General features: G+C 40.0%; 1 protein-coding gene across 1 annotated transcript in view; it reads left to right on the top strand.

The window, feature by feature from the left end:
• LOC121876632 overlaps positions 1-20,641 on the top strand; it is a 39,348-nt gene extending 18,707 nt beyond the window's left edge. Inside the window, exons 4-10 of the mRNA XM_042381911.1 lie at positions 7,222-7,409; positions 8,586-8,684; positions 8,872-9,165; positions 9,408-9,583; positions 17,432-17,496; positions 17,701-17,798; positions 17,942-20,641. Of these exons, the coding sequence (XP_042237845.1) occupies positions 7,222-7,409; positions 8,586-8,684; positions 8,872-9,165; positions 9,408-9,583; positions 17,432-17,496; positions 17,701-17,798; positions 17,942-18,072 (1,051 nt within the window). The 3' untranslated portion in view covers positions 18,073-20,641. The remainder of the gene's footprint in view (positions 1-7,221; positions 7,410-8,585; positions 8,685-8,871; positions 9,166-9,407; positions 9,584-17,431; positions 17,497-17,700; positions 17,799-17,941) is intronic.
• Positions 20,642-23,307: the final 2,666 nt, after the last annotated feature.

The following is a 23,307-nucleotide window of genomic DNA, read 5'->3' as shown; positions in this document are numbered from 1 at the left end:
GCGCGAAGAAACACTTTCGGAAGTAACTCTCTCTCCGTTTGAATCTTCCACACATCTGTGCAAAACCAAAGTACAGGGTATAGCAGTCACCTCTATCCGTTTTCTATCATTACATCTCTCTCTCCTTATGCGTCTTGTACTGTACATGTCAGGGATACCATACTGACTCACACACTACTCATATCTTTCACAACACTACCAGCCACCGATCCTCCCTCAACAATACAATATAATTAATAAAAAAAATTGAATCTGTGTAGATTTTACATACAAAAATATAAGGGGGGGGGGGCGGCTGAGGACTTCACAAAAAGCAAGGGGCGTCATGTTAAAAAGTTTGTGAACCACTCTACCTAACTAATATGATAGTGGTAAGGTTGACGTCTTTAGTCACCTGTGCTGATGCAGGTTGAACAAATGGTTTGAACTGGCTTTAGTGTAGAATTCAAGCACTGTTAGGAAGCCAAACTTTGGAAACCCACCTCATGCTTCAAACCTCCTCAGGCAGTAGATGAGTAACAAGCAGTATTTGATCTCTGACATTGTGTTTTCACTTCCTTCGATGAACATACACCACTGTATCATCTCTTTGCTGACTGTCACACCAACAAAAGACAACTGTAATTCTGGTAAATTTATAGTTAAGAATACATAGAAAGTTCAGTAATTAGATTTATGGTTTATTAATAATGCATAAGAGACTTTGTCAGCATCCTTGTTCATTCTCCAGGAGTCTTAGGGCCATATTCTCAGTCGTTACACAACCCGACTGATCAAGAACAGCATTGGTTGAGGCCATTCAGAGATGCCACAGTCCCGAAGGCAGTCGTGGTTCTGTTCCTGAAAACCGCAACGTTAATGGAATCAATTTTCCCCCAAAAGAAACACTGTACAGTAGATAAAATATAGGAGTTACGTTCCCCAGTATATATAAAACTAAATTATTTTTGTGGTATTATTTTACTTTCGGACATAGCGCCCCCGAAAGTTATAAACTACCGAAAGGAGATGTTATCTGTGCATCACGCATGCGCAGTGTTGACTGACGGCATCCAGTAGTGACCAATGAGGTATCGATATCACGCAAATTTTTTTCAACCAATCACATTTGGGATTTTTTCAAAGAAGCAGCCTGGGTATGATTTTAATTTCATTGACCAGTTTCACAATGGCCGTGGTGGAGGTTGGTTGTCGTTTGTGCTGCTACGATTATTTTAAGCTTATTGCCGAGTTTTACGAGAAAAACGATTATTCTATCCAATTCTTACGTATCCCAGAGTTTTTAACTACTGAAATATTTAGGTTAGTTTAAGCTCGGCCTACTGGAGGCAGAGCCCCATGCTAGGGGTCAGGTTAGGTTTTGTTAGGTCAGATGACTCGTTTTTGTTTTCTCCCCCACCCAAAAACTTTGATTTCCTAGGCTCTCCCCCATTATTGTGGGGGGGGGGGGGCAAAACTAGTAATTTCTGCCAAAAATGAAGGTCAGATTAATTTAAAACACACTAAAATACACTAGAAAAACATTGGTCAACCCCTAGGGACTCATGTCCTAAAGTAAAAATTTACCCATTTTGTATTGTACTCACTGGTGGAGTGAGTGTGTGGTGGGTAGTGGAGCGGAGGAGGAGGGCGAGTGCCTCCTCTTCCCGCTCTGACTGGGGTTCCTCGACTACTGTTTGCTCCTCCTTGCTTGCAGGCTGTTGTGAAGATGCTGCTGCTTTCCAGCGACGAAAAAAAGAATCCAGCGTTGACTGCTTAGTGCTCCTCCTCCTCTTCTCCTTGTAGATCTCATTGTAACAATCAAGACTGTCATCAATGTTGCATTGAATCTTTGAGCTACATTCTCTGTTTGGGTCGTCATCAATGAAGATTTGCATTCCTTGCTGAATCATGTTGAACGCTTCTGCCATCCTATTGGTAGTTAGCATTCGTTGTGTTATTTCGTCATCTTCAATGGGACAGTGTTTTGTTGCTTGTTGCAAATCTTCACTGGTGAGCCTTTTCTGTATGGGATGCCAAGATTTGCTCAATATCCTCTGATTCCAGCTCATCAAAGCTTGCCTGTCTAGCCAAGCTGAGGATATCCCTATTCACAGCTGGGACTAAGTCTGTGAATCTTGTAATACTGTTGACTCACTCGGGCCACAATTTACGCCACACACCATTCAGGCAACTTTCTGAAACTTCTTCCCATGCTTTGTCAATGTTGTCGATTGCATGAAGAATGTTGTAGCCCCGCCAATGTTCTCGGATTGTAGGTTTATTTTCTCCATCAGTAGCCTTTAGCAGTTGATCCATGGTACGCTATAAATAATACGCCTTGAATGCGGCGATGATGCCTTGGTTCATAGGCTGCATCAGTGTTGTCATGTTGGGAGGCAGGAAGACAACTTGAACATTGTCGTGCAAGTCGTCGATATTGGGAGGATGAGCTGGAGCATTGTCAACGACAAGAAGAATTTTGAAGTTTATGTTCTCCTTGGCGTACACGGTTAACCACTGGCTAAATATGGCACTGGTTATCCATGCCTTCTTATTTGCCTTGTAAATGACAGGAAGTTGATCCTCATAGTAACCTTTCAGGTCCCGTGGGTTGACAGCGCGAGAAATTAGCATAGGCTTCAGCTTGAAGTCGCCAGCAGCGTTCGCGCCAAGCAGCAGCGTCACACGGTCTTTTGCTGCTTTAAAACCTGCCACTCTTTTCTCTTCCTTTGAGATATATGTTCTTTCAGGCGGCATCTTCCAAAAGAGACTAGTCTCATCCACATTAAAGACTTTCTTCGCTGAGTAGCCTCCTTCCTTGAGCAACCATATCTGAACTAGCAGCTTCACCAGTCATCGTAATGTTATGAAAGTTATGACGATGCTTAAAACGTTGAAACCAGCCTCGGCTGGCCGTAAAGTTCTCTTCCTTCGATCCTTCACCCTCTTCCTGCCTTTAAGTCGTCAAACAAAGATTTTGCTTTATGCTGGATAATAATAAGGCTCACAGGGGCATTGCATTGATTCTGGTCCTCCATCCACATAGCCAGCATCCTTTCCATCTTTTCAATAACGGAACTTCGAGCACAAGTTGTCCTTGTTGCACTCAGAGTAGCGCCACTTCCAGCACTAACCTTAATCTTGTCCGTGTTGGTCCGGATAGTATGCACTGTTGTGGCGGTTAGACCTAGAGCAGCAGTTATGTCCACCGCACGTTCCCCTTTTTCAAAACGGTTTAAAACTTCCATTTTCGTAGCAAGGCTAATGATCTTACATTGCTTCTTCACAAAACTAGCATCAGTAGCATTTGATGGGCGCTTGGAAACCATTTTGAATTGATAGAGTACAGTTTTAAGAGCAAAAACACGCACGAACGCTATGGAAGCCTCATGAAGACTGACGCCGCTTTGGGAAGCTGTGACGTTCCATGAGTGAGAGGTAGGGTGCCAAGACGAGAAAGTGTAGAGCGGCAAGATGAGTGAGGATGATGCGACGTAAAAAGTAGTCCGTGATGACACTAAAAATGACGTTACATTGAGTCTTCGGGATGTTAACTGAATTATTGGTATCGAAAGAGTAGCGACATTATAACGAAACAACGTTATCGGGGGCAACGTTAAGCAAGGACTTACTGTATTTAAAATTGATAGAAAATGAGTTTGTTGGTGACAAAAGCTTTTGTTTCCATATACAGTATATTCAAAGATTGTCATTTATTTACAAGTGCATCCATGTGTGAACAACACCCCGCCTTGTTATCGTTTTATCCTCTTCACCACTGATCGGCTCGTATGCCAGCCATTGGCCATCCTAGTGTGGCCAACATCCGGTGAAATATAATAATCTTCAAAACAAACCTCACAAACACCAGAGAATCATAATTTCGATTTCCCATAGATATCTTCTTAACACTTTTTTGTTCATTTGGTCGTATGATTTATTTATTTATTTTTTTTTTTTTTAGCTTTCGTTAAATTTCTTTTGTGTTTGAGGGAAATATTATTGGGGTACAGTACTCGATGCCTGGGTTGTGGTAACAGTTGAGTCATCCAGCCAGTTTGGAAATATTGGTAGCCCTGCCTGGTACATCCTGCCCGAAGCACACACATTATTGAATGACCTCCCCCCTCATAAGTGTATGGTGCCTGATGGCTTGACATGATGACTGAGAGTACGGCCCTGAGTCATAGTACACACACGCACACACACACACACACACACACACACACACACACACACACACACACACACACACACACACACACACACACACACACACACACACACACACACACACACAAAAACTTACTGCCGTAGGTCAGTGGTCTACAGATGTGGGGCCGGATACTCAAAACACCTCATAAGTTACGTATATTAGCGAGATACAGTACCATATATTGCAGACTCCTCACAGTCCCGTAAATTTAGCATACTCAAAATTTAATTACAGTTCCTAAAGCAGTCCGCAAGTTATCATAACTCTAGTGTTTACCCTGTAAATTCAGTTCTCTTGTCGGAAGGTAGATGGCAGTGCAGGAGCTAGTTGGCCAATCAGTGCTCAGTTGACAAAATCATCAACCAATCACAAGAGAAGGATAAATCAGCTGAGAGCGATATTTACGGCTATACAACATTAATAAGGTCTATCTATAAGTTTACTCAACCATAAAACATATTTTTACCCTAAGTGTGAACAATACAATAATTTGTAAGAAGACAAAAGATGCGTCTCTTCCAAACTGCGCCAAATATAAACACTCAAAGCCTCGTATTATTGCAACAAAAATTTTACGAAAAAGACAAACTGAAATACTATATTTCAGTATGTTGATGTACAAAACATTTTCTTCGTTATTCTATGACAAAACAAGTCTAACAAGCATTATTACAACATATATTATTATTATTTTTTATACAATCGGGAGTTAGTGACTACAACATCCGGGTTGAGAGTGTTACAGAGCCTCAGGGGCTGGTGCAAGTTATGGGCTTTAACTTACAGAATTCGATGTCAAATATTTGTTTTGAATATACCATCGGTGTTTTGAGTATACCGATCTGAGACTGTAAGTCCAGTTACGGGGTACACAGAAACATACAGTCCCATAAATGTTTTTGAGTATTGGGCCCCTGGGACCCATGTTATGGTTACTTGTATAAAAACATGAAAAGGTAAAGTATGCAATTCTATATACGTACAGTCCATCTGTATACCAAATTGTTCAGGCTCTTTTTAGACATAATTAGACAGTGTGATTACTGCACAATATTTAATTTGTTGTTGTATATGTTTATACCATACAGTATACCCAGAAGTCATCAAAGAGTCATTGGAATAGTTTGGGCTTTAAATAAGCTTCAGTCATAAAAACTTCATTGATTCGTCAACTTCCTTCCCCTTATCCTATCCTTGGTGATTTTAATGGAAGGCACACCCTTTGGGTTGATACAATGGTTAATTTAAGTGGTGACTTGATAGCTTCACTCATGGAAGAAGTGGACCTGGGTATATTAATTACTGGTGATATCACCCACTATCATGTCCAGACCAACACGACTACAGCCATAGATCTCTCACTGTGCTCAATAGACTATACTGGACTTTGGGTGGAGAGTAACAGATGACCTCAGATAAAGTGACCACTACCTTATCCTACTTTCCTCCCCGGAAGTCCTCCTGACACCATGAGCTCCCCCGTTGGTGGTTAGACAAGGCAGACTGGGACTTGTTCAAGGAACTAGTGAAGGTAGACATGACAAGTGAAGAATTTCCGTCAGTAGATGAAGTGGTTGAATACTTAGCCAACCTCCTGCAATGGGCTGGTCACTGCCGACCTGTTCCTTGGTGGTCAGAGGAGTGCAGGCAGGCAGTTGTTGAGCGCCACATTGCTTATGGTCACTCCTAGCATCATAGGACAGAATTTTATAATGTGGAATTGAAATGGGCCAGAGTACAACCTCGTTTAGTTTTAAAGAATGCCCATCGCCAATCTTTTTCTTCTTATGTCTCCTTTCTAAATGAAAACTCCCTTGTCCCAGGTATGGAAATGTGTGCAGAAATAGCAGGCACTTTTTCATCTCATCCTCCCCCAGTTCTCAGGGCTAATGATGGCAGCTCAATTGCTGCCCCTCAAGAAGTTGCTGATCTTTTTGCCACAGCATTTGCAGGGGTATCTTCTAAGGCAGCTCAGTCCTCAAAGTTTTTAGAGTAGAGGAGTCACAGACATCATGTTTTCAATGAAAGAAATGAGAACTGCCCAGAACGTCAGTTTTTGCTGGGTTCCGGCTCATGTAGGGGAGAGGGGGAATGAGCGTGCTGATGCTGTGGCATAAGCATCTGCTTCTCGCCCTGTGGCCCATCATTCCTTTCTACCTGCCTCTGACATGAAGCCAGTAATATGAGCTGCCATCTGCTCGAGTTGGCAATGCAGGTGGGATGCTGTTGGAGCAAACAAGGATCTGTCGTGCTGCTAAGAGACTGCTTTGGCCTGCCTCCTCATTGGCCACTTGTGGTTGCCTTAAGGTTTTTTAATGAAGAGGACGCCCCCTCCATATTGTGATGACTGCCTGGTCCCATTGACTGTTTGACCCCTGGTGGAATGCCCCAATCTTAGAGATCCTCATCTTAAGTACCTCTCTGGGTGCCAGGGGGAGACAGATCTTACTGTCTCACTTTGGTGCTGGTGGGGGGGGGGTAGTGTTGGAGGAGATGTCCTCTCCTTCGTGAAGGAAGCTGGCCTTTTACAAAAGTTTTGAGTTTTATCCATTAATGTTTAAATGATTTTTAATGAGGGTTCTATGCTAGTTATTATTTATGTTTCTTCCTTGCATTATTTGCTTTTAGCCTTCTAAGCTCTTAGTTTAATTCGGGGCATATGACCTGAGCTGTTGTGTCGCCAGGGATGTTATTACCACAATCAATCGCTCACATGGCAGACATTGATGTACAGATCATCCAGAAACAATACAGTTGTTTTTGTAAAAGGGAAAGGAACAGATGGAAAATTGGTCTCTAATACCAAGTCTTAGCATCATAGAAAAACTTCATTGATGGGCCACTTTTGTCAAAATGAATCAGTATAGCATAAATGAAACACTCTGAGAAGGCCAAGAGAAATTGATGGACAGATGTAACTCACAATGTGATGGAATGTGTCTTCTGTATGGTAATGAATATTTTGTACTACATATACTGCTTGGGATAGAAAGATACTTAGTAATTACTTTTGTTTATTGCAGAATGTGGTGTAGGGCAGTATGGCTTAAACATGGTGAAAAAATGGAGGGCATGCTGCCAGCCAATTGGATTAAGGGAGATACTGTTTACTGGCCTCCAGGTGTTCATGCTAAGAAAGCAATGGCAGAGAGGCATGAGCCAACAGCAACCTGGAGACGGTTCATGCTTGTGAAAGTCAAGTATATGTTAGGTACTAAAAGAAATACTGATGTTTTTGATATTGTTCAAGCTCCTGTTTCACATGGGTGTGAAATTGAGAGACCTCAGATGTTCTGCAATAGTCATGGTCACTCATAGAGAGAGATCTTTTATGGAAATAACATCGAGGGATCGCCTGTTATAGGTGAACATTTGTCCATGTAGTGAGTGGATGTGTTTTAGTGTGTAGGGCATCATTACAATGTTTACACAATGGATTTGGGGTGAGTTTGATATTGGTTAGGGGGGTTGGTAACCAATGCTTGAATCTTGTCTTTTGTGTAGTATTTGTTTGTGAATGGAATAATTTTATCATTGAGGGTAAGAAATTCTCTTTCAACTCAGTTATTGGGTCTCCTGTCCTTCGATTATGTAGAGCAGGAAGGAGTGTGGGAATTTAGAGTTTGGGATTAGATTGATTCTCTGTATAAATCTTCTGCTTTATTTATCTAGTAAATTTTGAAGCTTTAATACTTTGCTTGTTGTAGATGCTTTTATTTTGAGTTGTAATATGTTGAATTTTTCTGATTGTGGCAGTGCTGGGTAATGGGTAGTGAATTTGATAAAGATTGTTGGTGATACTGCAGCTGTATGCCAACTGTGGATTATATTGTATGTGGGACATTTCAACTGATATGAAGCCACTAGTAGCACTTGCTGTATTACATTGGATTGTCCCTTGTCTTTTTGTTATATGATTATAGTATTGACTGTTCGATACTCTACTTCTATATATTTCATGAATGTTAGTGTATTTTTTCATGGTTATTCACTGTATATTATATGAATATCATACTCGAAAATCAATAGTTTATTGCATAGCTGATTGGCTATCTTTAATGTTTATTATAATATTAGTGTAAAGAGCTGAGCTATAATGAAACCTAAATTTAAGGAATTGGTGGTCACTGTACAACACTCTGTGAACCACTAATGAGATACCCTGGTTAGCCAGCACCAGTGTGCAGTAATCACTAGAGTTTCTGATTCTGAGACCTGTCAGTGAGGGCAGACGTACATAACTGACGTGTAATAAACAATAAAGAGTTTAAGAACATTTCCACAAAGAGAATTGCACAGTACCAGTAATTTATATAATTATTTTTTTTATGTGTTTACTGTTCTACAGTAATTATATATAACCTAATGCACTTGTCTTATCTTCCAGGAAGCAAAATTGACAAAGCACATAACTATACCACAAAACTTGACATGGCTACCCCACAGCAACAACACGAGAAAAAAAATTTCACTGACTATTCAGCAGGTACCTGTATATGTAAATTGTTGCCCCAGCCATATGTATATATCACCCAAAGAATCAGTTATGTATTAAACTGGTGATACTAATACTTAAAGCTTATATAACTTAAAAATTGTTGCCAACAAAACCACATCTATGAACTACATGTAACTCAACTGCAAATGCAAATTATTTTATCATTATTGAACAGAAAAATATGGCAATGGTGCTTCTGACTATGAAGAAGAGATGGAAGAGTATGATGATGAAAGTATTGAAGAGAGAAATACCGATCAGATGTCCAAGCCTCGTCGGCGTTCAATATCCCGCTCCCGCTCCAGGTCACCGCTCCGTGGGATGCAGTCAAGCAAGGTGCCAAGCTTTGCATGGTCGCCATCACAGCAACACTCAGTGTCTCAATTCCATTCTAGGTTACCACCAAACAGGCAGGCTAGCAAGTCCACTGGGGATAGAAATTTGGATCGATTCCCTTTGCCTACAGCAGGTACGTTTTATGTTTTATTTGTGTTGTACGTGTGAACCTTTTTAGAATAAGCCGATACTAAAACTTTTTCTGTGATATTTTTGATCATACACTTTTCATGCTTGTACACTATACTAAATGCTGCAGCATATTAGAAATTTCCATCAAAACCTAATAGTAGAGTTTATAAACTGTGATGAATGTACCGTATTGAACTTTATGTTTCAACTAAACTCTGTGTTATTCTAACTCATATATTGTAGAGTTCCAGAAACGTGTGCTGTATCTGCTGTCTGAGGTAATGGAGCAAATAGTACACATGTCAAGCATGCCAAGTATCACGGACTCTGGTGACCATCACATTGTACAGGCATCCTCCCTTCAAGATCTGACTGAACTAGAGAATTCATTGAATGGCAGAGGTAGACATCAACAGATGGTAAGGAAATAGTTGAGACAAGGGGTATAATTGTTTATCAAGTAGCCATTGGGCTAAAACTAGCAGGGTGCACGGGGTGCAGCCACACCCAGACCTCCAACAACAGGGGGCCTCATAACTTTTGTCCATTCATGATAATTTAGAGGTGCTCATTTATTAATGAAGGCGACAATAAAATTTTTTCAGGATATGAAAGAGAATACATATTACAACACATATTGAGTGTATTTTTTAATTTTACCAACTTTAACATAGAGGCATCCCCCGGGTTACGGCAACTCAGGTTACGGAAATTCGCTCTTACGGATTTTGTAAATTATGACCCATCTATCTGGGATACGGACAAAAAATTCGCCTGTACTATAAGAAAATATTTCACAAATTATAAAATTTATTTTGTGTGGATTTCTTGGTGGTTGCTACAAGACTGTACAGTGGGGACGCCGCGTATCCTCTCCACGCCAACCCGCTCTGTTTGAACTCACATGTGCGCTTGGTCTCGCGACACTTACAAACTTCTGTATTCAGGACTGTATTACTGTGTATCCTTATTCAAGATGAGTGGAAAGAGGCCATCAAGTTCAAGTAAGAAAGCAGTGGTGCTAAAAGATCCCGTACAGGAATTACATTGGACATTAAGCTTGATGTTTTACGGAGGTTTAATGCAGGAGAAAAACTTAGCCAGATTGTAAAAACATTAGGCCTTGCTACGTCTACAGTGTGCACAATACGTGACAATAAAGACAAAATTAGGTCAAGTGCTCAATCGGTTACTCCTTTAACTGCCCGTACATTGTTTTTTCATAGAAGTGATGTGATGCTTAATATGGAAAGACTCTTGAATTTGTGGATTGAAGACCAAAAAACGGAATGTGCCACTAAGCACGATGATCATTTAGGAGAATGCAAAAAGTTTGTATGAGGATTTGCAGAAAGAACAAAGTGCAAGTTCTGATGCAAGACCTTTAAAGGGCTAGTAAAGGATGGTTTGAAACGTTTAAGAAGCGCCTTCAGTTGCAGAATAGCCCCAACTGCTACAGGGAGCTGTACAAGGACAAAATGCGCTGTCAACGCCAAACAACTTCAGACAAGTTTTTTGCCCCAAGAGCAAGGCCTGTAGCAAATGATGATGATGGATTACAGGGCGAGGCAGGAGCCAGTAGTGCCCCTCTGTCTCCCTCCCAGTAACTCCAATTGCACCACTTTACATCACCACCTCACCTAATGCAGCTCTCAACATTGTTTGTGGTAAGTTAAATTCAAGTGTTTTGTATATTTATTATCATATTATATCATAAAATAATCAATGTACAAGTATGTGTTAAAAATAATTTATTTTCATTCATAAATGTGCTTGTATTACGTCTTTTTGCCAAAAATATTTCCTTTGTGAACGCATCTCCAATTATATAATGGAAGTCAATGGGGAAATTGCTCTCGCGTTACGGACAAATTTTCATGAACACACCTTCCGTAACCCGGGAGATGCCTGTAGCGTAAACACCCCTAGAATGTCATACTCCCTTTACTTAATCTACTCCTTGAACTATGGTTGCTGCCACCAGACCTCAGGGCAGTACATGTGGTTTCGAACAAGAATTTGGCTTCTTTCATGTGGTAGCAGGTAAAGAAGTGAGCTCGTGTTTTTCATTAATCAACTTTATGATAGAAGGAAGGGTGAAATATTATTGATCATTCTTAATTAATTTATTGATAAAAAGGGTCTTAATTTATATCTATTAATAATAGTACACTCAGTTCCAGTAAAAAAATAGTTAACCTTCCCAAGCACTTAAGGTCATGTCTTCACTATACAAAAATAATATAACTAAATACTCATAGCACCTGAATAAAGGAACCTTCAGTAATACATACAGTTAACACACAGCGGGTACTTCACAGACAATCATACAGGGACTATATCGACTTCCTTCATACTTGGGACACTACAGTAGCGGCAGCACCTCAAGTAGCACCAACACGTATTCACACCCAGGGTACTAAAACTTTGAGACACCCAGAGATCCTTAGGGAGGTTGTACAATGACCACAGGCATTACCCATGACACCAGGTGGGTTCCTCACACACAATAGTGGTTTGGGTCTGGCATTTCCTTCGACATCACATCTTTACCTCTATGGCCTCCACAGCTCACCCACACACAAAGGCTCACACGGCCTGTACCTGTCCATATGAAGTGTCTTGTGTTATTGTGCATAAACAAATACCGTATGTTTACTGGCTCTTCTGGCCTTTGTACTGACACAAAAAAATATAAAACTTATTAACAAACTTACTATATCATCAGTAACATTATGCAAGGCTTTAAACTGTATATAAAACTCTAAATACACATCTTGAAGAACTCTGACCTTACACCAAGTGGACACTGACCTGTTTGTACAAAGCGTCCTGTGTTATCGAGACCGTGTGCAGGTGTCAGGGCCAGGACCAAGGCCAATGGGTGCCAATGCTTACCGATCCCAGTGTTTTTATTCTGGCCCCCACACACAGTTTCTAAGGTATTGTGACTTCATGCCTTATAATTATATATCGTACCTTAATTCTAAATTACATGATACAATCAGTGTCTTGAGTTGTCAGGACTCTGGTCAATTTCTTCCTACATCTCACTATCTCGAATCTGAGGGCCACATGGTTTCAGGCGCCAACATGGACAAAGGCCCTAGCTTGTGGCTTGGTATATTACACTTACTTTACTCCCACTTTGCTTACATTTACCACTTCCATAAGATTCTCGAATCAGAGCTGTCCATGGCTATCCATCAAATGAAGTAACTGTGTATTAACCTCACACACAACTAAATAAGATGATTTCCTCCTACCATAGTGTATGGGTCAACCCAAACACTTCACATAACTTAATACAATTATAATTTTCTCAGATCATTGTACAGTGAGTTCTGCTATAACGCGTGTTTTGATAACGCGAATTTGCTCTAACGCGATTTATGAATTCGGAACAATATTTGTATAACGCGAACGCTTGTTTGCTATAACGCGATTTTTGCTTACTATTTCTCCAATTTTGTGGTATTAACTGTGAATATGGTAAAGAAGAATATCTCCAAAAAGCGTTCTGATGATAGAATTCCCGGTGATTATCGTAAAAGAAAGGATATAACACTTGAAGAGAAGCTCGATGTTATTAACCTCAAAATCACCCTTCTCCCCCATCAAGTTACATTCATATTTTTTCAAGGTAAAGTGTTAAATTTACTGTATGATTTCATTATTAGATATGAATGTAACATTTATTTAGACTGTGCTATCCTTTGTGTTAGGCTAACTACTAAATTTTTTCGATTTCGAGTAATCTGCACCTAACCCTATTTTCTCCATAAGCCCTGTTATTTCTATTACGCGATTTTCTATAACACGATATTTTACAAGAACACAATTATCGCGTTATAGCAGAACTACCTGTACTCATATATTTTCACCTGTCACATGAGAAAGCTATTTTTTCTTATCTTACATAAATATTATAACCTTCAAACACAGTCACACTTATTCACAGTATTACACTATTACGTACCAATTGGGCCTTTGCAGCCCACATATATGTACCTGGAATTCTCCCTTGATACTGTCTATATACTGTACTGTCCTCAATCCAGATGTAGCTGTATCCCTCACATTAGCGGCGAATCTTGGCAGAGGGGGCACTTAGGGCAGCGGCATTATGAATCTCCCTCTCTTACTTCTTGATGTAGCGGACGGTTGACTCATTGATGCCATACTCACGGCCACACGCAGCAGAACTCTGGCCACTCCTAAGTTTGTCCAGCAGCTGTATCGTCTCCACGAAGGTCATGACCTTTTCTCTCTCTTTGCTTGTTTGGGCTCATTTCCGCGGCTGGATGAAGGTGGTTGAAGGAGTTTGGGAGCCATCACAAGCATGAGGAGCACAGTTGTTAGGAGAGCAGAGTAGCACACAAGCGAGACGGACAAGTGTTTTTCCCGGACTGAGGTGGAGTGTGTACGTGGCCCAGCCACCTTGGACAACAGAGACACCTTGCGGAACACCACACAACTCGCGTGCTCCGCCAACTCTAAAAGTACCCACTGACATTCTTGGTCACATCCAGGGTGTCATCCGCGAATAATTGAAGGCCATGAATTAAAAACTCGTGAATTGTAAGGACATGCTGTATAAAATAAGAAAAATGAAGAGCATTGGTGTGTATGTGTGGGAAGTGAACATTTGTGAGTAAAGACAGTGAACTTTAACTGTGTATGCGAATTGCCGGTCTGCCCTCCTTCCCTCCCTCCCTCTCTCCTCCCCTGATGTCAGCCACCTAGGTGACTGCCTATCCAAGCAGCTGAATTGTGTCATGTCGCCCAAAGGATAATATGAGTGTGGAAGGAGCTATGATTTGTACCAGTAAATGTGAGGAATAAATAAAAATAATTCTGTACACAAAACACTTGAATTTAACTCACCACAAATGAGATTGAATGCTGCATGAGGTGAGGTGTTGCAGTGGGAGTTATTGGGAGGGAGAGTGACGAGCACTACTATCTTCTGCCCTGCCCTGTAAATCATCATGTGTTGCAGCCACTTGCAGGCTCTGCTCATGGGGCAAAAGACTTAACCAAAGTTGTTTGATGTTTACGACTCATCTTCTCATTGTACAGCTCACTGTAGCAGCTGAGTCCATAATGAACTGCTCTTGCAACTTGGAGGTTATGTTCGCTATTGGGATCATTAGCAGCAAAGATTTGCAAACCTTCTGCTATAAGTGCAAATCCTTTAGCCATTTCCTTTGTAGTCAACAGAAGGGTGGGTGGAGCTTCTATATCCTCCTCCTCTTCTCCTGCAGCTCACTCTTGTTTCAACAGCATCAGATCCTCATTAGACAGATCTTCCCAATGGGACTGTAGCAACTCAGACACATCATCTTCAACAACTTCTGCAAAGCCTACATCATTTGCAAGTGTCACAATGTCTTGTTGAACTTGATGTATACAGTAAGTCCTCGCTTAACGTCGGAGTTACGTTCCTGAAAATACGACGTTATACGAAACAACGTTAAGCGGATCAATTTTCCCCATAATAAATAAATAAAATATGGGAGTTACGTTCCTTAGCATCTCTTTGCCCCATGAAATACATTACAAATACATAAATTCAAAGCTCCTTGTGATGCCTGGTGAGGTGCTTGTATGCATTACTATAAAGTCACATTCATTGAGATTTTATAAGCGAAAAACTCAAAACTCCTCTACATGACAGATATATAAATACCACTAGGTAACCTTGGTTGGCCGGCGGGCTGGCGCCAGCTGTCATAATACATCACCTCCCCTCTGCACTTCCGGCAAGATTGATGGTGGTTTAGGCTTAAATTTTTTTTCTTATAGAATGGCACAGACTAAAGTTAGCGGAGTATAAATTGCATTGTTGGAATCCTTGAAAGACAGTGAATACTGTAATATGAATATAGACATCGTATATTTTGCACGAGATAAAAATTTTTGTCCCTTAAGTACATTTAAGTACTGTACATGTTTTTTAACTTATTTTTTGGTAGATATAGTAACTTTCTTCATTTATTTTTACTCATTTACATGCACTCACCATCCTAAGTACATGTTGTGAAAAAGGTAAAATGTAATCCGTGACGACTCAAACGACGTTGTACCGAGTCACTGGGACGTTAAACAAATTTTTGGTCTCTAAAGTTTAGTGACGTAGTACCGAAACAATGTTAAGCGAGGACTTATTGTACTTTCTGTTTGTGGAAAACCTTGAAAGTCGTGGACGCACTCTGTCCATATGTTTTTCCAAACACTATTCATAGTTGATGATTTCACTTCATCCCACGACTAGGCAATGTTCTCCACGGCGTCCTTGATGTTGAACTTTTTACAGAAGTCCCTAACTGTTGGTTTATCCTCCCCATCATTTCTTTTTATGAGTTGTGTAAAAGTTCTTAGATAATATGTCTTGAAGTGGTCTTGGGGATATACTCCACTCTGACATGGTCAGAAAGATCATTCAAGTTCACTGGGTAGTTTGGTGCATTGTCAATGCTTTGTTGGAAATATTTCATCTGTCTGTCACTGTACCTTTCAACAGCAGGGCAAAAATGATAAGTGAACCAGTTTTGAAAAAGGTTCATAGTTATCCAAGCCTTTTTATTTGAATGCCAAATTACAGGTTGATTAGACTTGCCGTAGCCTTTGAAGACCCGTGGATTTTCAGAGTGATACACAAGTAGGGGCTTTAATTTCATATCACCAGCAGCATTTCCTCCCTCAAGAAGCATTAGACAGTCTTCTGAAATTTAAAAACATGATGCTGACTTTTCTTCCTTAGTAATAAATGTCCCAGCTGGTATGTGCTCCCAATAAGTCCAGTTTCATCCACATTGTACACTTTTTGTTCTGGTGTGTAACCTCCTTCATCAATAATTTTCTTCATCTCATCAGGATAATTGTGCACGGCTTCTGTATCAGTACTGGCAGCTTCACCGATCATCTTAATGTTGTGCAAATTAATGCAATTCTTAAAACTTTCAATCCAACCTTTATTAGCCTGAAAAGGTTTTGCTTTAGATGTTGCACCTTCCTCTTCTGCAAATTATTATACAAACTTTTTGCCTTCTCTTGAATGATCATTGTGTTTATTGGCACATTACACTGGGTCTGACCTTCAATCCACATCCTCAGTAGTCATTCCATATTAAGCATCACATCACTTCTATGAAAGTATAACGTATGGCACTTGACCTAATTTTGTCTCTATTATCACATATTGTACTCACTCTAGTTGTAGTAATCCCTAATGTTTTTGTAATCTGGCCAAGTTTTTCTCCATCATCAAACCTCTGTAAAACGTCAAGTTTTATATCCAACAAATCCTGTATGGACTTTTAGCACCACTGTTTTCACTTGTACTTGATGGGCTCTTTCCACTCATCTTGAATAAGGGTAATACACTGAACAGTTTTGAATAAGATATATACAGTACGTAAGTGTTGAATCTAAGAGCTGGGGTCAAAAGATCAAGCATACACGCTGGGAGATAACAACACACTGTGTTGGCATGGGTATGCTGGCATACCCATGCTTGGTGGTTGTAAACACTAAGAAATTGAACCCAATAAATTATAATTTCTGTGAATTTTTTTTCTATTGAAAATTTGGAATATTTACCCGATTTCTGTAAGGTTGAATTTTCAGGCCATATCCTGAATTTAGTGGTCACAATTTACAAATTTGGTATGGATGAATTTCCACAACCTGAGTTTCTGTAATGTGGTGGATACGTGTATTGTATTGTTAAATGATGAATTAACCAGCCGTGGGCAATTGTCTGATTATGAGAGAGAGATGGGAAGATATGTCATACCTCCTATAACAAATGACTGGGCTGGTCTGTAGTAGCAACACAACTGAGAGGAAAGCCAGTTAGAAATATGATGACCTTGTGAAATATAGATGCGAGAAGGTGACCTCAATGTAATTTGATAGATTCAATTCAATTCAAATACATGGATGGGATTATTATTGCTTAATTATTCATTAATGTCCATGAATTTCCCCAAAATTTAGTTAAGAGCACTTTTTACGTGTACCTTTCCTTACTGATAATGAACTGTAACTGGTCCTGCTGCCCACACTCTGACGTGTTCAAAATATGTGTAGTACGTGAATTTTCAATGCATTGCTGAAATTTTGTTACATTTTTTCAGGTATGTTTAGTCCATTTCACATTGCATGAGGATGTGTTGGGCAGTCTGCCTGTACAGAGCTGCTGTTTGCTGTTAAAATTTAAACACATCAGTTTTCTAAAAAAATATTTTTTTTTTCTTCAGATCCATCACCTGTTTTCCATTGGAGGATTAAACATAAAAGACAGCGTACAGAAGATCATGGGGAGGTATGTAGTCATGTTTAGGTAGTCATTTGTGAACAGTACGGTACAACTACAGTATTGTGTTTCATGGTATTGGCTTTATAAACTTTTCTGGTAACGGTCTATGTGTTTGTACCATATGTGTCAACATAGTCATCATACACCTGGTGTGAGTAGCATGGGCAAAGTCACATCCATTGTCATACTCTTGTGCAATCTTTATTACAGGCTTATGACAAATGATGTCATGGCTCAGCTCAACATGCGTGGAAACCGGGGAAAAGTTGCTTTTTGCAAGATGACTAATTTATACAATGCTATCATAGGTAAGGGTATTATTATTCTTATACATGGGATTTATTAGATGAACGATGAAAATTTATATGTGTTTTGTCTGATATTGTTGCCCACTAATGTTGCTAAAGCAAGTGAATATAATATGAAATAACACTTGTTTGAATTCTTGCAGCAAGTGTCAGAAAGCAGTTTCCAGATGCAACAGAAACTGAAGTTGGAGCTGTCATGGCCACTACTTTGAGATACGCTCCTGATCGAAGAGGTGGTGGTGGCAGGAGGAAATCAACAGAGTCTGCCAAATAAAATGTGCCTTTTTGTAAGACTGACATTTATATTAATATCTAAGTACAGTAGTGTCAGTGACATCAAATTCATGACTAGAAATTTCTTTATTTGAAACATGTCTTGTGTTTTATGTTTCTGCATATCTTGTAGTGTCTTTGGTGCATGAAAATTAATTATTTTTTTATTTTTATGGAGCTGTACATTTTTTATATCAGTGTTCATTTTTTAAATACTGTACAGTAATATCCCCGTTAGCCGGAATCACTGGTCCCTGGAACTCTTCAATACCCAGAATGGATTTTTAACCTTCTGGGTAAACTCTCTCCATTCTAGGCATGGGAACACGTTTCTGATGATGAAATCATGTGCATTTTCCGGAAAAATTCAGAGAATATCTCTCCTTCCGGGCATGAGAATTTTTTTTTCTGGAGTTTCGAGAGATTGCATTATGTTCTGACACGTCTGCCATGTTCTGAACACATGGGGGGCTAGCCATTGGGGTAACTTAGGCTGTAGGCTTGCACGCTGTGATTGGCTATTTCTGTCATGTGACAACATGGGATGCCTGTGATAGGCTGCTGCATCCCCAGCTTATCCCTTCAAACCCTAGCATTGTGCCATGTTTAGTTCATAATCTGCCGCCAAGCTGCTCCCTTGCTTGCTGCTGTTTTTGTACAAATCTGTGTTGTTCAGTACTGTACATTACTGTACCAGGACACAATCAGCCAAGAATACAGTGTTAAAGCAGTGCCAAGATGTAAATAGTGATTACAGTGTTATTTAACTGTAAATTAACATTATTAGTGTGAGCACCATACTGTACATACAGTAATGTGCATAGCGGAGTGGACAGTGCAGGATATGCATACTGTAGCCTAGTGTATAGTGTTTGTGTGTACTGTACTGTAACTTTACTGAACACGTACAGTTGCCTCCACTTGAATGTACCACTGCCTGGGAGTGTGTGAGGGAGTAGGAACGATATGTGGTAACACAGTGCTGTAGTCATGGGTGTGAAACTGTGGATTACCCTGTTTTCTGGTTCCCCATAGTTCACTCCTAGTCATTCTGTCATGGTTACACAACAATGCTGCATAAGACATATTACAGGGTTTGTTTATCTGTTTACCTCCTATTTTGTTTGTATCTTATTGCAGATGTTGATGAAACTGTAATTTCACTGTTTCATTTCCATGCATTCAGCCCACCCTGACTATGGTGCTGCATTGCCACATCTCGTATCCGAGCCTTCACACACACCCAGGCTGTGGTACGTTCATGTGGAGGCAACTGTACAATGCTGATAGCTACAGAAAAAGCATATGGCACCAAGAGGTCGAGGAGAGGCTCAGAGAAAGGACTCCATTAAAGAAAAATTGGTAATTCTCAACAAACTTGAGAAAAATGTGTCAGTGAGAGTGTTGATGGAGGAGTATGGTGTGGGCATTTCGACCATCTACAATGTTAAATATGTCAAGGAGGAAGGTAGCCTCACCCATACTTGTATGGGTTGCTTGAAATACAAGAAAGTGGATGCTGCAGTGTATGACTTGTACACTACAACAGTTCCGCCTGATCCACCTGGCCACAAGGTAGGGCTAACATGGCAACAGCGCATGTGTATTCGTGTGCACATGCTTGACACATTGTTGAAACAGCAATGCTCTCTCACCACCAACCATGAGACTCATAAGTTGCCAGCCTGAAGCAGTCACTAAATTTACCCATAGATGGCACAGGACAAGGGAGGGGGGCTTAACAAGTTATGGGATGGAAGTGGAGTGGGGTAAAGTTGGTATAATTTTAATTAAAATAATATTGCGGTGTCATCTGCATGGTGCTGGAAGTGATTTTGGATGGGAGTTGAGTGATAAAAACAAGAAATATATATATACTGTACAGCATATCACTCATTGACTCCTTTACTCTCTATTCACGTTGATGAAATATACAGCGAATGCTTTTTGTATACCATGTGATACACCCGCGCTACACACGCACTACACTCCTCTCCCTATATACACCACACACAGCCAACACCCACCCACACACATTCTTGACATTCTACATTCTGTTATTTCATACTAAAATTGGTATATTACAACCAAGACCAGATCCAGACCTCAAATTTGACCAATACGTTCTTTTAGTTTTTGTAGCTGCGGCTAGCCCAGATTTTAGCTAATATTTACTTGGATAAATGTTGGTTTACCCAGATATTTAAGCTTATATTTGTTCATAAAAGGAAACTAAGTAAGACTGTATATACCTTTAGTTTATTGACTTACACAATACTGTTTAAACAATATAAATTTGTGCAGTGATTTATACTACCTGTACTAAGATAATTCTCAAATAGACTTAGTTACCTGTATTCTCACTTGGATGATTCCCAGAAAGATAATTCCCACATGGATGATTATAGCTAAAAATCGTCCATACATCACAAATTCTTTTAGAAATAATGTGTTTATTTTTGGAATATATTATGAATTATATTAAGATAAATAAATAATAGGAATATAATATGAATTACAGTTAACCCTCACTTTACGCGGTCCCGCATTCCGCGTTTCCACGTTTACGCGGTGCCCTGCCGGAACCCAGGATGCTCACATTCCGCGGTGCGTGTACCCCTTTACGCGGAGAGCGGCTGGCGAGCCGCGCCATTTTTGGATCCAAACCTCCCGCCATCCGCCTTGTTGTGTAAGCTGCGCGAACATGGTGCGCACAAGGTCGCCCAGTCATCAAAACATTACCAGTTCTTCACCCGGCACCCACCACAACCGGCCCAAGTCAGTGATAGTGATAATTATGGTGAGGATATGGACTTATATGGACTTTGGGGAGTTTGACAAAGAGGCCCTGCAAGCCTCTGTGGTGGATAGTGATACAATTGATACAAGTGACACAGGTGAGGGCCAATAATCTGCCCTCTGCCTCGGAACCAACCGCCCATCCCCGTGTGCCCAGCCATTTTTTCTACTAATGTAAGTGTTAAAAAACCTAATATTATTGATATTTCTCTTAATTATTAATTGTGTGTGCATACCATCATAAAGTTAAGATAATATTTTTACTACAACATAGTTGTGTGTCGTCAAAAAGTGGAGTTTGGGGATCGGCCCGGACTCCATTTCAATTAATCCCATATGTTATGTTATTCACTTTACGCGTTTCTCACTTTACGCGGGACCCTCCGGGTTACATTAACCGCGTAAAGTGAGGGTTAACTGTATATTAGAAATAACAAAATTCAACATACACTAAACCCTCGAAAGTCTGGACCCTTTCAGGGCAAGAAACATTTGTCCAAACCTTTAAATATTTGTTGCCAACAAGCAATCCCTTCGCCTCTTTCTTCCTTTGGACCTGTGAGTGAGCAGTTTATTCCCCTACTCTTAGAATGGCCTCGCCCATAATGCTGTTTCAGAAAAAATTTAATATTTTTGTAAAATAATTCAAACAATGGTGATGGCAATCCTTCAGGGAGGATAGCAGAAGACAAGCACATATTATGTCACACACACACACCTGGCCCAGTCCGTTGATCTTCATTACTTTTAAGTCAAATTACAAAAGTAATATCTCCGTTAGCCAGAATCTCTCAAACCTAGAATTCTCCAATAGCCGGAATTGAAATTTGCTTGGAATTTTTCCAGAAAATTCCTTAAATACCAGGTTTGGGAACAAATTCTGAGTTTGAAAGTCAGAAGTATTTTCTGAAAATTAAAAATAAAAAAAAAATCTGGAAAGTGTCCAAATTTTTATATCTGAGTTTGGGAGCAAATATCGATTATGAAATGATGCGCAATTTGCCAGAAAATCACTCCAAGCCTTTCTGCCTAGGGCCTGGGGACAAGGGTTCCCGGCATTATAAAAGATTGTACTGTATCATGTTTAGCCTCATCCTCACATGGGTGCGAAGACCAACCGCTTGGGTAACACTGGATTTTCTGCTCATGGTCTATTTATAATTACTAAGCAAATATAAAATTTCTTTAAATGTATGTACAGTACATACAATACTAAAAAAGTAAAATAATATGGTAATAAATCAACGTAATTCTGATCTGAGCCAACGAGGCAAAGGGTGAGGTGGGGAGTCAGGTGGTGAGGTGACATGTCAAGACACTTACATAGCACACATATTAAGAGCACTATTAAACCATTGTCTTATAACAATTTACTTCATAATTTCTATTTTCAAATTAATTGATACATGATGTTCGATTTGGCTACTTTTGCTTCGCAACTGCAACCACAACTGCTGAGCAACAGCATAAATTATCACAACCTGTACTCAAATGTACTAAGTTAATTTCTAAAAGTTTTATGTCTAGTGCAGACTATGGGATGCTTTTATTCAAATTAATCGCTATCTTGCAAGAATTCCAACAATGCAAGTTATAATCTGTTAAATCAAGTCAGTGGCATTTTATAAGCAAGAAACTTAAACTCCTTGCCTTTTTCAATGCTTGAGTACACATTAATCTCCCCTCCTGGCTGTCAACACCCCACCTCCATCCCCCTCCCAGCCAGCAGGGGAGACAGATGGCGGTGATAATGATTGATGGGATGAAGGTTGTCTTAGGCTTAAAGTTCATAAAATGCAACAAACATGTCTTAGCAGAATATAACTTGCATTCCTGGAATCCTTGCAAGATAGCGATTAATTTGAGTATAAATATCTCTTAGTTTACACAAGATATAAAAATACTGTATTAGTCCTCTAGCATAGTACTTTTGTGAGTACAAAATGAGTACAGTAATATGCTGCTCAAAATTATGGCTTAATCACAGGGAAAAGTCTGTATAACTAGGGCCAATGGTCAAGATATTATGGTATTGAGTGTTACAGAGTACTGTATTTCAAATAAATTCTTGTTTAGTTCTGTACATAGAGACTTGTGGATAGAAACTGTAATAATTTGAGCTTGTTAATATCAGTACCCTTCATATACAGTAAAGTACTGTACTGTACTTTTTTTTACCTGATTATTCGGCTTGTCATTTAACCCTTACGCCCCTGGGTGACATACTGGAACTCCTAACTGGCGCGCCCCGGGTGACGTTCCAGAACGTGCGCTTTTTCCCGCCACTGTTTAAATGCCCAGCGCAGGTTATCAGGTTCCAGTGTGACTATTTGCCTGTCACGCCACACACTCGGCCACAGGGAAGCTTCCTGAACATAATTACCTACTTTTGTTTGTTTCATTTTCATTGTCCGTTTTATCATGTTGTATCAAAGAA

The sequence above is a fragment of the Homarus americanus genome, unplaced genomic scaffold (assembly GCF_018991925.1).
Source record: "Homarus americanus isolate GMGI-L3 unplaced genomic scaffold, GMGI_Hamer_2.0 scaffold28, whole genome shotgun sequence".
In the NCBI taxonomy this organism is placed as follows: Eukaryota; Metazoa; Arthropoda; class Malacostraca; order Decapoda; family Nephropidae; genus Homarus; species Homarus americanus.
Note: the sequence above shows the minus strand (reverse complement) of the source record. Positions and strands in the feature narration are given on the sequence as shown.